We start from the raw sequence: 17,329 nt of genomic DNA on the forward strand, positions 1-17,329 counted from the left end.
TGTGTGCACGCGTGTGTGTGTGTGAGGTATAATAACCATTCTGTTCATATTAAACATTGGAAAAACTCTGATACATGACTCTGTGTGTGTCTGTGTGGGTTTTTACCTGTGTGAGGTGAGTTTGTGGCACTTTGCACATAATTCCAGAATTCTTTTAAAAAATATAATTCATTTTATATTTAAGAACCTTTTCACTTAGATATTCTGTCCTCTATTCTGTCCTCTTCACCTGTGATATTGCCTTTATTATTGTGTTAAGAAGCTTAAAAATCATTATTGCACCTGGCATACAACAGATTAAAGATCAGCAACCTCGTATACCCTTACAAATGTAAATACTGGAAATAACAGATTTACAAAAACCAAGAGTAGAAACAATATTTTTATTAAAGGCATTAACAGGTATAATAATAAGCTGCATGTGAGCACAGCAGCTTGGCCTCTCCCTGTCTATAGAGAGGAATGTGTGGATGTTGCTTCAGGTGGGAGGCCAACTGTTGTTTAAAAGTGAAGCTTTTACCACACACATCACACTCATTCTCTTTTGGAACATGAAGCTTCATGTGTCTAGTGAGGTTAGACCTCTCAGTGAAAGTCTTGTTGCAAACAGTGCACTCGTGAACCTTCTTCTCCATGTTTACCCTAACAAAACATAACATACAATATAAGCAAATATGTATTCATCTTTCCAATATGTGGCTATACAAAATTCTATTTCATCCTGGTTTATCCCTGGTTTAATAGAGAGGGAGATTTTTAGTTATGAGGTAACCAAGGTAACTAAGGATAAAAAATAGACTGAAAATCATGAGATTCGCGTTAAGTGAAAAGTTAAAGATGACAAAAGTTATTAGTTGAGCTAATGAAAGTGACAGAATGTGCATAAATCAGATAACGGTAATATTACTGAGCGTATATAAAATATACGCGTGTAGCGACAAATGTATTACTCATTCGTGTGTATATACTGACGCGCACATTATAGTTTAACAAACGCTAAAATATATACAAAATACAGTTCTAGATTTAAGAGGATTAGACTTACCTGGCTGAATAGACGGTGGCTTACGGGGAAGTAACAGCGGTGATGCCGATTGGGCGGTTAAGCAGAGCCTTCTCAATGATTGGTGGGTTGAGCGTGGCTTCGCGCTCAATGATTGGTGTGTTGAGCACGGTGCCGCTCAATGATTGGTGTGTTGAGCGCTGAAATAGGAACTTGGAAGGAAAAGTGCCTGGGAATGAATACCAGGTGCTGTAAGCCTTTTCTCTTAGCAATCTGTTCTCCATTACTACTCTGCCGCTTTTTCTCTTAGGATTTGTTTATATTATTATTATTTCTTTTTACAAATACATACCTGTCAAGTCTCCCGTTTTGGCTGGGAAACTACCATATTTTACCCCTCTTTCCCGTCGTCCTCCCGTATTAATATTTTCCCGTAAATTTCTCGTATTATAATGTAAGACTTCTTAAAAATCATTCAAATGCCTCTCCAAAATAAATTATGTCGCGAGCCTTATTATGTCAACCTGCAGTAGCCCGAGTGTCAGTTCTCGCGAGATTAGTGCTGACAGCGGGAACAACAAACCCGAAAAACAAATCAGAGATGGGTGAATGTAACGAGAGAGAAGACGTTCCTACCAAAAATTGAAGATTTCGTGTAAGATATAAGGGGTTTTGGACCTTGTTTGGGCTGGTGGGAATGCTCGCCGATTTCCAGCGGAAATTTCCCCTTATTTTAAATAAGTTTTAAAACGCCAAGTTCCGCTTGTAGTTTCGTTTCAACTTCTTCTGACGCGAGGGGGGACCTTCCTTAATTACACAGCGTGCGTTTTGAGCGTAACATAACATAACTTTAAAATAGCTGAGAAAGGCCTGCATAACACGCGTGGCTTTACTTAGAAACCCATGTTAGAAAGCAAATGTAGGCCTATTGTACTGTGATACTGTGAAATGTTCATAAGAAAGGCCTGTGATTATATTCTGTTGATTTACTACCCCCTTGTGGTCGGATTTGAGTTAGGTTTCGTTTTGCTGAAAGTCAGTCAGTCGAGCATGATTGCCTGCAGCACGGCAGAGAGACAGTGTTTCCAGCGTTTTTAAGCCTTGGAGTATCTTTGTTCGTAAGTTGACTACTGTTATTATATGGGAACATTGTTTTGAGGAGGAACAATTGAGATGTTGTGTTGCTATGCATAATGTTTCTGTGTTAGCTGTAACTTGGCCGAATGTGTTGCTAGCTGCCTTAGCGGCTATTCAGGCAAGCTAATGTTAGTAAGTAATGCATAGATTGCTAACAGGCTTCTGTAGGTGATTGTGTGAGCAGGAATGGGTAAATTTGCATTATGTTTAGTTGACAATGTTCACACACATTTGTTTAATTCATGTGTTTATTTAAAGACTGTAAAATTTAAGCTGTGCAAAATGTTGATGTATATGTTTGTTTATTTTCCTAGTTTTACATAAAAGATGAAAACGCACGCAACGCCTGAAGTCTTTTTTGTCAGCTATCTGTCTAGCATGGTCTAGAACGCTTGTGCGAGGACAGAATAGTAAAAGAACAGTTACACAGCGGGCCAGAACCAGAACCACTGTCGACCACACACTGCGACCACGATAAGAACATCATGGACCAACAAAGGCAAGCAGACCGAACAGAAGATTATGAGGCCATGTCACAAGTTGCAGGGTCCAAGTCATCTGGGAGATCAAGTAGGTCCTCAGCCAGTGCAGCAGCTACCAAGGCAAAAGCTAAAGCAGAGGCGGCCCTGGTAGAAGCCAAGTATGCAGCTCAAGAAGCGGAGATGATGAAAGAAAAGGCCCGCATTGAAGCTGAAAATCAAAAAATGTTAGCTGAAGCAGAACAGCGCAAAGCAGAGTTGGAAGCAAACCTGTATGTCCTAAAAGTAAATAGGAGCGCTAAAGCAGCCTCAGCAGAAGCAGCAGTCTATGAAGCCGCAGCAGAAATTGAGCCAAACTCACTGGAAGGAATAACCCAAATATATCCTGAGGATCGTACTCAACGCACAAATGAGTATGTGCAGGCCCACTATGTGACACCAAACGCTCAGCAGCAAGCTCCGGTCTCACAGGAATCACCTGCCACACCCATGAGGGCAGAACGAGCATGCCCCGATCCAATTCAGTGGTATCCAATTCATGATCAGGAGCCCCGTTTATCTAAGCTCTGCATTAAAGACGAGGGAATGCCTGGTGCACAAAACAGAGGCTACTCACCTTGGGTTCCTGCTCCAATGTCGCACTCATCCAGTCTAAGAGATTACCCGTGTGAACCAGCACAAATAACGGATCTCACCAAATATCTTGTAAGAAGAGAGATGGTAAGCTCTGGGCTACTGAAATTTGATGACCGTCCAGAAAACTACTGGGCCTGGAAAACGTCCTTCCAAGACATTACTGAAGAGCTCAACTTAACAGCACGAGAGGAACTTGACCTACTGATAAAGTGGCTCGGTCCAAACTCATCTCCACAAGCCATGCGAATCAGGTCAGTCCATGTGCACAATCCAACATCAGGTGTCGCTATGGTGTGGCAAAGGCTAGATGATACATATGGCTCCCCTGAGATCATAGAGAACGCACTTCTGCTAAAGCTAGAGACCTTTCCAAAAATATCTAACAAAGACAACCAGCGTCTTAGGGAACTGGGGGATATTTTAATGGAGGTTCAGGCAGCTAAGTCAGGTGGAAAATTACCAGGTTTAGCCTATCTTGACACAGCTAGGGGGGTTAACCCAATCGTGGAAAAGCTTCCCTATGGCTTACAAGAACGCTGGATTACACAGGGCTCTAAGTACAAGGAAGAACATAATGTTCCCTTTCCACCCTTCAGCTACTTTGTAAGTTTCATAAGCAGTCAAGCAAAAACCCGTAATGATCCAAGTTTTATGTTCTCTACATGCAGTACTATGACCCATGTAAAGCCAGAGAAACCGCTAGGACACAACAATTACAAAACAGTGTCAGTGAAAAAAACTGAAGTTGCAGTTGCACCTGCGCTCCACAATAGTACCTCACTAAAGAAAATAGAGGAGCCAGCAGAGCGGTGTCCTATTCACAGTAAGCCGCACCCCTTGGCAAAATGTCGGGGGTTTAGAGTCAAACACTTAGACGACAGAAAAGCTTATCTAAGAGAAAACTCTATCTGTTATCGTTGTTGCGCATCCACTAAGCACTTGGCCAAAGACTGTAAAGTTGCCGTGAAGTGCAAAGAGTGCAATAGCGACAAGCACCTTACTGCTTTACATCCAGGCCCAGCTCCTTGGGTTACAGAGGTTGAAACGACACGGCAAGAGCATGGCGGGGAGCAAGAAAATTGCCCATCTCCGGAAGTTATTTCAAAATGTACAGAAATCTGTGACACATCCCATGGACTCAGGTCATGTTCAAAAATCTCCTTAGTGAATGTGTACCCTGTTAATGAGCCCAACAAAGTCCAAAAAATGTATGTGGTCTTAGATGACCAGAGCAACCGATCTCTTGCAAAGTCAGCCTTCTTTGACCTATTTGGCATTAATGCAGTCTCCTCTACTTACACTCTAAGGACTTGTGCAGGAATAAAGGAGGCAATCGGGAGGAAAGCTCACAATTTTGTTGTCTCGTCTCTAGATGGAAAGACTCATGTACCACTCCCACCTCTTTTAGAATGCAATACTATGCCAGATGATCGCACAGAAATTCCTACGCCTGACATTGTGCAACATTTCCCTCACCTAGCTCCTGTTGCAGGTGAAATACCACCGATTGAGCCAGAAACGCCCATCCTTCTCTTATTGGGGAGAGATGTCCTGAGTGTGCACAAAGTACGCGAACAGTACAATGGTCCACACAACACACCATATGCCCAGCGGCTAGATTTGGGCTGGGTCATTGTAGGCGAGGTGTGCCTTGGAGGGGTGCACAAACGAACAAAGGTGAACGTCTACAAAACTAATGTGCTAAACAATGGGCGCACTTCCTTTCTTGAGCCTTGTCATAGCACAATACACGTGAAAGAGAAGTTTAGTGCTCCCATCCAGCAAACTACAGACGCATCTGACATCTTACAAACAGCTCCACTCAAACTGACAGACAACCTGGGACTTAGTGTTTTCCAAAGAAATCCTGATGATGACAAAACAGCTTTGTCCATTGAGGACAAGATTTTTCTTGAAATTATGGACAAAGAAGTTTATATGGATGATAACAATCACTGGGTGGCGCCACTACCTTTCCGTACACCACGCCCTCTACTTCCCAACAACAGAGAACAGGCCTTAAAGCGACTCACTGTTCTGTTACGGACACTAGAGAAAAGAAAAGACATGAAAGAGCAATTCATTGAATTTATGCAGAAAATTTTTGATAATGACCAGGCAGAAGAGGCACCACCACTCGAACCAGGGGAAGAATGCTGGTACCTACCAACATTCGGAGTGTACCACCCCCAAAAACCAGGCAAAATACGAGTTGTTTTCGACTCAAGCGCCGCATTCAAAGGTATTTCCCTAAATGACATTCTACTTAGGGGGCCTGACTTAAACAACACGCTGCTCGGGGTTCTATTGCGCTTTCGGCAGGAACAAGTTGCGGTCACTGTGGATGTGGAGCAGATGTTTTACTGCTTCAGAGTCAAGCAAAGCCACAGAAATTATCTCCGGTTTTTGTGGTTCCAAGATAATGACCTTAGCAAAGAAATCATGGAGTTTCGCATGAAGGTGCCAGTTTTTGGAAACAGTCCTTCTCCGGCTATTGCGATCTATGGCCTAAGACGGGCAGCTGAACTTGGGGAAGAAGAGTATGGCTTCAACACAAAGCAGTTCATCTTGCGCAATTTCTATGTGGATGATGGACTGGCCTCTGTGTGCAGTGAAAGCGAAGCCATTGAGCTCTTAACACGAGCAAGAAGCATGATGGCAGAGTCAAATATAAGGCTTCACAAAATAGCCTCGAACATCAGTCATGTGATGTATGCATTTCCCCCAGAAGAAAGAGCAGCGGATCTCAAAGATTTGGATTTGGATGTTGACCCTCTACCTCTTCAGCGAAGCCTCGGAGTTGGCTGGAACCTGAAAAATGACTGTTTCAACTTTCGAGTTGCTAAAGATAACAAACCCTTCACCCGCAGAGGAATACTTTCTGTTGTCAACAGCCTCTATGATCCCCTTGGATTTGCTTCTCCAGTTACAATCCAGGGAAAGGCATTGTATAGAGAGTTAACAGTTGGACAGCAAGATTGGGATGAGCCCTTACCAGTGGACCGGGAGGCAGAGTGGTCAAGGTGGATTGACTCACTTACCGCTCTCGAGCATCTCCAGATCCACAGACCATTTGTTCCAGTTTCATCATCACATGCTCAGAGAAGGGAACTATGCATCTTCTCAGATGCTTCGACAACAGCAATAGCAGCTGTAGCATACCTCAGGGTTATTGACACTGGTAGCCAATGTCATGTTGGATTTATCATGGGGAAATCAAAGTTAGCACCCTCATCTGCGAACACTATCCCACGCTTAGAATTATGTGCAGCGGTATTAGCAGTGGAGTTGACTCAATTGATTATGGAGGAAAGCGACATTCAGTTTGATGCAGTGAACTTCTACACGGACAGCCGAGTAGTTCTAGGCTACATTCACAATGTCACCCGGAGATTCTACGTGTATGTGGCCAACAGAGTTGCTCAGATTCGCAGGATTACCAAACCAGGCCAGTGGCATTATGTCACTACTGGTCAAAACCCTGCAGATCATGGGACGAGACCTGTATTAGCAGCCCAACTGCAACAGACCACCTGGCTCTCTGGGCCTCGGTTTCTCACACTATCTGAGACCGAGCCAAGAGATCCAGCGCAGAGCGAAGAGACCTTTGACCTTGTGGAATCCACAACGGATGTTGAGATTCGTCCTCAAGTGGTTTCCTTAGCAACGAGAACAGAGGAAAAGGAGCTTGGGTCTCACAGATTTGCACGTTTCTCAAGCTGGAAGTCTCTGGTAAGAGCAATCAAATCCCTCATTCACGTTGCAAAGTCATTCTCTAAAGCTTCAAGCGTCTGTAAAGGTTGGCACAGTTGCAATCTTGCAAGTACTACAGAAATCTCACAAGCAAAAACAGCAATCATTCAGTGCGTTCAAACTGAGACTTACAAGGAGGAGATTGAAAGCCTTAAAAAGGGAAAAGACATCTCGCGCAGTCCTCTTGGAAAACTTGACCCCCTTGTTGATGGTGGCTTGTTAAGGGTTGGAGGACGCTTACGGTCAGCAGATCTTCCAGATGTGGAGAAACACCCCCTGATAATTCCAGGTAATCATCATGTAGCCACACTCTTAGTTAGACATTACCACAACCAAGTAGCTCACCAAGGCAGGCAGTTCACAGAAGGTGCTCTGCGCTCGGCAGGACTATGGATTGTTGGTGGCAAGAGGCTCATTTCCAGCACACTCCACAAATGTGTCACATGTAGGAGACTTAGAGGTCGCCTAGAAGTGCAGAAAATGGCCAGCTTGCCCTCCAGCAGGCTTGCGGTTGACCCGCCTTTCACTCATGTAGGCCTAGACGTTTTTGGGCCCTGGAATGTCAAGTTCCACCGCACAAGGGCAAATAACGTTGACTGTAAAAGGTGGGCTGTAATGTTTACCTGTCTGAGCACCAGGGCCGTCCATATAGAGGTCATAGAGGCAATGTCAACTTCGAGTTTTATAAATGCCTTACGTCGTTTCCTGTCGATCAGAGGACCTGTCAAGCACTTACGGTCGGACCAAGGGACAAACTTTATTGGTGCTTGTAAAGAGTTGCAAATTGACATTCAAGACCCGGAGATCAAAGGCTATCTAAGGGATCAAAGCTGCACCTGGACATTCAACGCCCCACATTCATCTCACATGGGAGGAGTGTGGGAGAGGATGATCGGGCTTGTTCGACACATCCTTGATGGCTTGTTACTGCAAACCTCAACCACCCGCCTCTCACACGAGGTTCTGGTCACGTTTATGGCAGAGGTCATGGCCATAATGAATGCCAGACCCTTAGTTCCTGTTTCAAACGATCCTGAAGCACCTGAAGTTCCCTCTCCTGCAATGCTTCTAACGCAGAAGGCTGGTACCATTCCAACACCACCTGGAGACTTTGAACTCAAGGACCTTTACAAAGCCCAGTGGCGGCAAGTGCAAGGTCTCGCGGGTTGCTTTTGGAAAAGATGGAGGCAAGAGTATCTTGCTACGCTGCAGACAAGACGAAAGTGGAAGGGAGAGAAGCAAAACGTCAAACAAGGTGATGTTGTTCTATTGAAAGATAATCAAGTAAAACGCAATGAGTGGCCAATTGGTATTATAGTCAAGGCCATTCCCAGTGAGGACAACAGAGTGAGAAAAGTTGAGGTTAGCATCGCAAAACAAGGAACTGTTAAAACATATCTTAGGCCTGTTACTGATGTGATAGTACTTTTGTCTGAAACAAATGTTTAAATAAGAGTGGTATATTTATTAATATACCAGACGGGGAGTGTACTGTGATACTGTGAAATGTTCATAAGAAAGGCCTGTGATTATATTCTGTTGATTTACTACCCCCTTGTGGTCGGATTTGAGTTAGGTTTCGTTTTGCTGAAAGTCAGTCAGTCGAGCATGATTGCCTGCAGCACGGCAGAGAGACAGTGTTTCCAGCGTTTTTAAGCCTTGGAGTATCTTTGTTCGTAAGTTGACTACTGTTATTATATGGGAACATTGTTTTGAGGAGGAACAATTGAGATGTTGTGTTGCTATGCATAATGTTTCTGTGTTAGCTGTAACTTGGCCGAATGTGTTGCTAGCTGCCTTAGCGGCTATTCAGGCAAGCTAATGTTAGTAAGTAATGCATAGATTGCTAACAGGCTTCTGTAGGTGATTGTGTGAGCAGGAATGGGTAAATTTGCATTATGTTTAGTTGACAATGTTCACACACATTTGTTTAATTCATGTGTTTATTTAAAGACTGTAAAATTTAAGCTGTGCAAAATGTTGATGTATATGTTTGTTTATTTTCCTAGTTTTACATAAAAGATGAAAACGCACGCAACGCCTGAAGTCTTTTTTGTCAGCTATCTGTCTAGCATGGTCTAGAACGCTTGTGCGAGGACAGAATATAGATCATTAATGTGGTATTAAGTGTAATACAGACCCCTCCCACCAAAGAGGGAGACCTGGGGCAAGGTGTGCTTGGGTGGGTTAAGCTCGAGTTGTACGATAAAGTCGGGCTCGTTTGAAAAGCTACCCAAGTTGTCCCGAAAGTAATTGACCCACACGCATATTTAGAACCCAGAACACGACAATTAACATATTACTAATTATCTGATTTTTACGTATTCAGCGCAGTCCAAATACAATGGTGTCGGGGACATTTGCTAATGTCATTTAAGATCACATAAGAACATTATGATTTAGTACATTAGCAGAAAAACTGAATAAGGTTGATCAGTGATTCATTTGTAATCATGTCCTTGTTTGTGTGTAACCGGCGTCAGGAGAATGTGTAGACAGAAATAAACTATGTTATGTCTGTCATCCCTCTGCTAACCATCAGCTCTTTCTGTGTTCTGCTAAAAAGAGGAAAGATCCAAATTAGGAGGAATGCACATGTGAGTAGACACCAGTACACCAGCACCAGTACAGTACTGGAGCAACTGTCATTCTATACGATGCATTCACTACTTTAGTGCTACCATTTGAAAACTGATCATGTGGGGCCATGCAAATCTATCTGTATTACATGTATTGGAGATATTTGGTGGAGATATTTTTCTAACAGTGGAATAGGGTGCTCTTAACTGCTCTACTGCAGTAATTCTTTTCGTAATCAATGCAGTTAACACATCATGCATGAGGGGAAAAACCGCCAAATACAGTGAAACCGATATAATTTTGGAAAATACAGTGATATAGAATTTTGGTCATACCGCCCAGCACTACGCTGAGAGCACCACTGTATATACCGCTGTATGATGCACTAACCAGAGCGACTGAGATGTTGATAATGCAAACTGAAATACATATGGGGCTTTCTGCATAGTATCATGAAAGCAGAGGAACTTCATGTAACGGCCAGGGGAAAATGCGTCAGCTGGGCTAATGGGAAAATACTGAAAATCCTGTCATCTTTTACAATAGTGCATTACCAGTGTTTAAAATGCATTTGGGAACATTTACTGATGCAGAGCACATCGTCTCTTGTGTGTATGTAGACTAGGAAGTGCTGGCAGTACTTCACATGTGCTGAGAGACACTGGAAGTGTTATATAGTGTGGTGATGAGGCTGATGGAACACAGCTGAATGAGAGGAGTATCTATGGAGACCACTAGTATTCAGGGGATGAGGCCCTCTAGTGGCCAGAAGGGTGCATGCGGCCACTTCCCTCACAGCATCGTGAAGCAAGCAGAGCCAGTGCAGCTTGTTTGCTGTGCACAAGGAACGCAGGACTGCAGGTTCAGAAGGTAGACATTAACAGTACCTTCTTTACTTATTATCATTTATTAAAAACTCCTTTAATTATCTAAGGTGCCCAAAGTCAAAATCTATCACTCTATATTTGCCAACTGCTGACTAATAGGTGTTTGAGGGAATGCATGAGATGGGCATGGGTGAGGATCTGCACTATGATTAGATCAAAGGAATTGGGACGAGATCTCTGCATAGTGTCATGGGTCCTAGTAGTTTCTTTGTGTGATTTTGAATGAGTGTGACATGTTGCATGTAGGAGGATGCTCCTCTATAACACTGAAGTAGCAGGGGAATCTTAACAGGTTAAAGAATGGTGAAGAATTTGTTGCACCTGGTCCTACATCATCATCACGTCAGAGCTTCAGGATCACTCCTGAAATATGCAAATAAGAACACATGTCGGTTATTTCTCAAAATGGACTGAAGCTCTTTGTGTGTGAGTGAAGCACCTTGGCAGTGTTCTCATATGTGGTGATGGCATGTAGAAGTGACACCCATGTAAATAGGAGGGTTTAAGCCCTCCCTCCTGCTGCTTGGACAAGAACCAATTCTTTCAGTGTTTGCAGTGTTGAGGACAGAGAATAGCTGTAAATCTCTACTGGTGATGACATAAAAAAATGAAGGTTATATCATCTGAAATTAATGTGCTGATTTCAGGTATAAATTCAATTCTGATTTGAATCTGTGGGCATCTGAAATACTGTTTAAACTACTGCCAATGGATGGTGGTGTGGAGAAAAACGATTCTTAATTAATTGTCTCCTACAATTGGACGACAGAAACAGACAGGGGTAGACCTGAACTGAACTGAGCAGATGTGTAGCCTGTTTTGTTAATTGTGGATGTAGGTGCTTACATGTGTATCCTCACTTGGACCTGGCATGGAGTTGGGTTTAGGAGGATACTGCTACTTCCCCACCTGGTCCACCTTCCACAGGACCACGTTCTTCTCTCCAGCCCCACTGGAGACAACAGAAAAACAGGAGCAGCTGTAGTTCAGCCAGTTCTCTATGTGTTTTAGTAAATGTACCTCAGTTAGAAGGTGAGCTACTACCTTTGCATGTAGAAGAGCAGGTAGGCTGTTCTTGCCCTGCGCTTAAGGATGGCTGGCTCAATCATTTTTGAAACCTTTGAATCAATGAAGGTTAACCAGCTCTCTGCTTTCTCCTCAGCTACGCCACTGATGTAGTGCCCTGTCAGGGTAGCAAGTCACTTTAGTTTCTACTGCATGTTTGTGGATAATGTCAGAGTACTCACCACTGTCCATGCTGCCACCCAAATGAGACACCACAGCGTGGAGTCTGTAGGTGTCTGTGAGAACACATTCCTGCAAACAACAAGTACATCTGTTTTTTCATTTGATTAAGTAAGAATGCATCTTAGATTGTTGATATGGGTCTCTCATATCTCTCTATCTCTCTCAGGCTGTCTTTCTGAGCATCTCTCTCTCTTCTTTTTCATCTCTCTATCTCTTTCCTCATCAGTGGGCTGAAGTGCTGTACTTTCTATCCCTGTCCTTCTCTGCTCTCATTTACTACTAATGGGTAATGAGTTCACTGCTTTAAAACTCATTGTTTCTGGTCATTTACATAAATCGAGACTCAATGTGAAGAACTCCACCACTTCAGATGCCTTGGTGCCTTGACCACATTCACATTTGAACTCCAAAACTGAAAAAAGATTTCATTGAGAGTGACAATGGTTAGGATGGCTCCCTAACTTAACAAACTGGTAGGTTACAACCTTCACACATAAATAACCCACATTATCCCATACCAAGTGTGTGCATACTTTCTGACAATGCACACTTTGAAGAAACACATGTGAAGACCAGTTGATTTACAAGAAGGAGATGAGGGTATAAAGCACAGAATTACCTGCTGCAGGTGTGCACGGATTTGAGGTGAAACTCAACTCACAGGGCAGAGGAGGAAACCCTGAGTGTCTCTCTCTCCTCCTTCAGCTGAAGCAAACACATCATCAGGAACTCATGGGCATCCTGTGGAAGACAGTACATCAGAAGGGCATTACTCCTGGACTTCAGCAGCAGCAGAGTGTGAAAACAAAGAAGGTTGTGTGCAGTTCCTGCAGGCTACTGCATGTGGTTCTGATGTGTTCTGAATGACTCAGAGGTTGTTTAGCTGAACCTGTTCGTAGTCCTCTCCAAACGCAGGGCATCTGACTGAAATACAGGCATTCAGGGCTCTCAGGAGCTTCTTCTTCTGTAAAAAGCTACAACTAGTGAGCCTGCCTTGCTGCAGATCTGCAAAACATCTACGCGCGGTAACAGGGAGACCAATGTGATTTATTTCTCTCAGCATCACAACACCTCCCTAAGCACTCATATTTGAACAGTTCATTTAGACACGTGAATCCTGTGTTCCTGATCGGGTACCTGAGCATCTGGCAGCTGGATGGATCCGTCCAGCTGGAGCACTGAGCTCTGATGGGGCTCCAGAAGCAGGAGAGACTCAGTAGACACTGCAGAGTGGCGTTCTGGAGGCGGGAGGGGGAACTGCAGGTGTTCACAATACACACCTTCATTAGCTAGCCAGGTATTTAAAAATGAATTGAAATGTGCAATATGAAATGTGCATACATTTAATTTCATTTTAAAATACCTGGCTAGCTAGTCAACGTGTGTATTGTGAACACCTGCAGTTCCCCATCCCCTAATAGTTTTAGTAAACTAATCAGTAAATGTGTCCACCAAATTTCTCATGGATTTTAGTGATTGAATATAGTGATGGATTAAATCTGGTTGTGACATTGAGTGCGCGTCAAGAAACGAGGTAGCACAGAACGTAGACACAACACTGATCTTTTATTCTCAATGAGGCGCAAACAGCACACATAGTGGAGGAAATGACGGACTAGTATTTTCCTATATTGCCTAATGGAAGGGCCGGCCCTGAGCGATACTTCCTTTTTTGTAGATGTATAAAAGAAAAACACTGAACTGAATTGTCTGCTATTTTTTTTTACATGTTATTAACATTTCATTTTTCTTTTATTCGTAGTGTATAATCACAAGTAGGTTGCAGAGCTTTGTGTTTGATCGGCATAGAGATGCTGAGGACAATCACACACACAGTCTATGTGTCACGGTGGGTCAGCCTGGAAGCTACTAGAGGGCGCGCTGACTCACAGACACACACGCCCACTTCAGCCAGGCACACACCTTTTTGTAATCTAATAAATCTCAACAAACTCAACCAGAGGATCTGGACAGTTTATTCACTTATATAGACGATTGCTTTGACAGTTATCATGAGCAAACCAGATAAGACGCCATGCACCAAGAGGAGCTACCCCGAAGCTTCCCTGGGAGCGGCCTCCCCACATACCTGCAGCACGGTGGACATTTTGGAGTCTATTAACAACAACCTATCCAGGTTTGACACACACCTGGCTCTAGTGAAAATTCTCCACCAAGAGTTTCAGGTTTTGCAGGAATCAGTGGAGTTCAGCCAGCAGCAGGTAGAATCACTCGCTGTAGAAAACACGGTCCTTAAGAGAGTCGTACACAGGCCGACACCACACCTGGACCAAGCGCTTCTACACAGGCCGACACCACACCTGGACCAAGCGCTTCTACACAGGCCGTACGGGCAAAAGACAGTACTGTGTGGGAGAAGGTTGACATCACACGCACTCATGTCAGCCGTTTGCCCAATTCAACATTTGTTGAGCCGGCTGGGCCTACAGAACATGCAAAGGTATAGTAACGTAATATTTTTTGCAGTGTTTATGCTTGTGTTTGACTGATATTTCGTACGTGTAATTAACCTTACGTCATTTATTTATTTTTACTCATACAGCATAGGATCACAAGTAAACTGCAGTTTTCTGTGTTTGCTCGACATGGAGATGCTGCGACTCATCACCGACTGCACAGTCCATGAAGCCCGCAGAACAGACCGCACCTGGAGTTTTTCGGTCAGTGAAGTGATGGCGATAGCAATCCTTTTTCTACGAGCAGTCCTCTCTCCTGTTGGAGCGTGACGGAGTGTTGGTCGGCAATGTTCGCTGTGCCTTCAATCAAGGAGACAATGCCGCGGGACCGCTACCAGGAAATTATGCGGTACCTGCGGTTTGATAACAAGGACAGCCGTGCGGAGCGTGCAAAGAGCGACAAGTTTGCTGCGATCTCGGACATCTGGCAGCGATTTGTGAAGAATTGCAACCTGTGTTACACCCCCGGTCAAGATATTACAGTCGACGAGCAGCTGTTTCCTACCAAGGTTCGCTGTCCGTTCACACAGTACATTGCATCAAAGCCGGACAAATTTGGAATTAAGTTTTGGGTTGCTTCTGACTTGAAGACCAAGTTCATGTGCAACGCCATTCCATATCTGGGAAAGGACCCCGATCGTCCCAAGGGTGAAAGAGTGTCCGAGAATGTGGTGATGAAACTCATGAAGCCATACCTGGGCAAGGGCAGAACTGTAGCCACGGACAATTTCTTCACCTCTGTCACTGGCTGAAAAGTTGCTGGAGTCCAACACAACTCCGCTTGGGACGATAAATAAGATTCGACAGGAAATTCCATCGGAAGCCAAAAACACCAAGGGACGTAACAAGTTTTCAACGGAGGTGTACAGATCAAAGCCAAACACCGTGACGGACTACAGCTGGATGAAGGTATGCATATGTGTTGGCATTGCAGAATCAATTTATACATGAATGAATTTGTTCAAAATATAACATGTACTTCTTTGTAATTGTTCTTTGCAGTGCGCCGTTGACATCATGGATCAGAAGGTGCGTTCATACACAGTGCGCGCAGGAACACGCCGGTGCATCTATTGCATCTACCTTTTCTTTGTCTGGCTGTATGCCTCGTGCAGATATCTTGTCTCCAAGGAACGTGATTTCTTGAACCGCAAATTGACACTTACTCTTGTTTAATTTCAGCCCATTTTTTCTTATTCTTTGCAGAACTTTTGTGAGATTGTCATCGTGTTCTTGACGAGATGAACCCCATACTACAATGTCATCAATGTAAACACAAACTCCTTCAAGGCCTTCTATTATATGTTCCATAGCTCTGTGGAAGATTTCTGATGCAGAAACAATTCCAAAAGGAAGTCTGAGAAATCTGAATCTTCCAAAGGGCGTGTTGAATGTACAGTACTTGGAACTGTTTTCATCCAGCTTTAACTGCCAGAAGCCTTGAGATGCATCCAGCTTAGTGAAATATTTTGCACCCGACATCTCACTGGTGATTTCTTCACGTTTTGGTATCTGATAATGTTCTCTTTTTATGTTTTCGTCCAAGTCTTTTGGATCAATGCATATTCTCAGATCACCATTTTTTTTACACACACCATTGAGTTTACCCAGTCTGTAGGTTCCTCTGTTCTCTTGATTACTCCAAGCATGGTCACCCTGTCTAGTTCTTTCTTAAGTTTTGCTCTCAGGGGTGCGGGAACTCTTCTTGCAGCGTGCACTACCGGTTGTGCATTTTCTTTTAACTGGATGCTGTATGTATGTGGCAATGTACCAAAACCAGTGAACACATCTGCAAAACCTCGCACAAGAGCATCACCTGAGATATGACTTTTGCTGATGGGTTGACAGTCTTCATTGATGTGGTAAACTCGCTTCACCAAGTTTAGTTTTTCACAAGCTTTGTCACCTATCAGTGAATCTAGACCTTCTGGAACCACAGAGAAGAGAACATGGTGTACTTTACCTTTGATGGTTACTTTAAGCTTACAGATGCCTAAACAGTCAATAGCTTGTCCATTGTAGCTTTTCAGTAGCACTGTTCTTTTATGAATTGTTGGCTTTTCTCTCATGGACTTGATGTCTGACATGCTAATCAGATTTGCTGTTGCACCGGTGTCCAACCTGAGTGTGATGACTGCTCCATTTACATGTAATGGCACTATCCCCTTGTCTTTATGGTCCTGCGTTTGCTGTTCTTCAGCTTCTACGCATTTCTGTTTGATGTTTTCTGCAAGCTCGACCATGTGTGACTCTTCACAGGCCACCATGTTGATAAAAAATGTGTCACTTAAATCTGTGTCTTCAGCAATGTCAACTGGTTGAACTTTCTTTGCCTCTTTCTTTTGTGAGAAGCATTGCTTTGCAAAATGGTTTTTGCCTTTGCATTTAGAGCAGTTTGCCATAAGCAGGGCAACATCTAGGAAGGTGACGAGAACCACAGCGTTTGCAGTTGAACTTGGCATTATTCTGTTTAACATTCTTGGACCCAGAATATGAGTGCTTTTGTTTTTCTGCCGATACGATGTTCACAAAAGAACCATCATTAATACCAACACATGCAATAGGTTCACTAAACGTCTTCACGTGCTGCATAGCTAGCTCACTTGCTTTAATAGCATGCTCCAGTGTTAGTTCAGCCTCTCTTAGCATACGCTCACGTAGCTTTTTATCATGCATGCCAAAAACAACTTGATCTCTAATCATGGAATCTTTCAATACGTCAAAATTGCATGTTTTAGCTTTCAGCTTGGTCAGTTAAGAAGATATCAAATGGCTCATCTTGCATTTGTACTCGAGAACGAAAAACGTACCTCTCATATGTTTAATTTTTTTTTGGAGAACAATGATCATCAAATTTCGAGAGCACCACGTCGAATTTATTTCTATCTTCATCCTCTCTGAAAACAAAGGTGTTGTAGACCTCTATTGCTTGTGGGCCTGCAACAGTAAGAAGAACCGCAATTTTCCTCGCGTCTGGCTTCGTGTCCAGTCCGACCGCCATGATAGAGTTGAAACTGCTGCTTGAAATTTCGCCAGTTGCCGTCGACATTACCCTTGAGTTTAAGAGCTTCAGGAGGCTTCAGAGAATCCATTTCGTCTGGTTCATAGGTCTTAAACCGAAGTCGCTTT

General features: G+C 43.5%; 1 protein-coding gene across 1 annotated transcript; it reads left to right on the top strand.

The window, feature by feature from the left end:
• Positions 1–1,505: 1,505 nt before the first annotated feature.
• Positions 1,506–11,460, top strand: LOC143485763 (uncharacterized). Its single transcript, XM_076985292.1, has 3 exons — positions 1,506–2,121; positions 2,455–4,284; positions 11,314–11,460. Exons 2-3 carry the CDS (start codon positions 2,626–2,628, stop codon positions 11,458–11,460), a joined length of 1,806 nt encoding a protein of 601 aa, XP_076841407.1. The 5' UTR covers positions 1,506–2,121; positions 2,455–2,625.
• Positions 11,461–17,329: the final 5,869 nt, after the last annotated feature.

This window comes from Brachyhypopomus gauderio, unplaced genomic scaffold (assembly GCF_052324685.1).
Source record: "Brachyhypopomus gauderio isolate BG-103 unplaced genomic scaffold, BGAUD_0.2 sc37, whole genome shotgun sequence".
NCBI classification, from domain to species: Eukaryota; Metazoa; Chordata; class Actinopteri; order Gymnotiformes; family Hypopomidae; genus Brachyhypopomus; species Brachyhypopomus gauderio.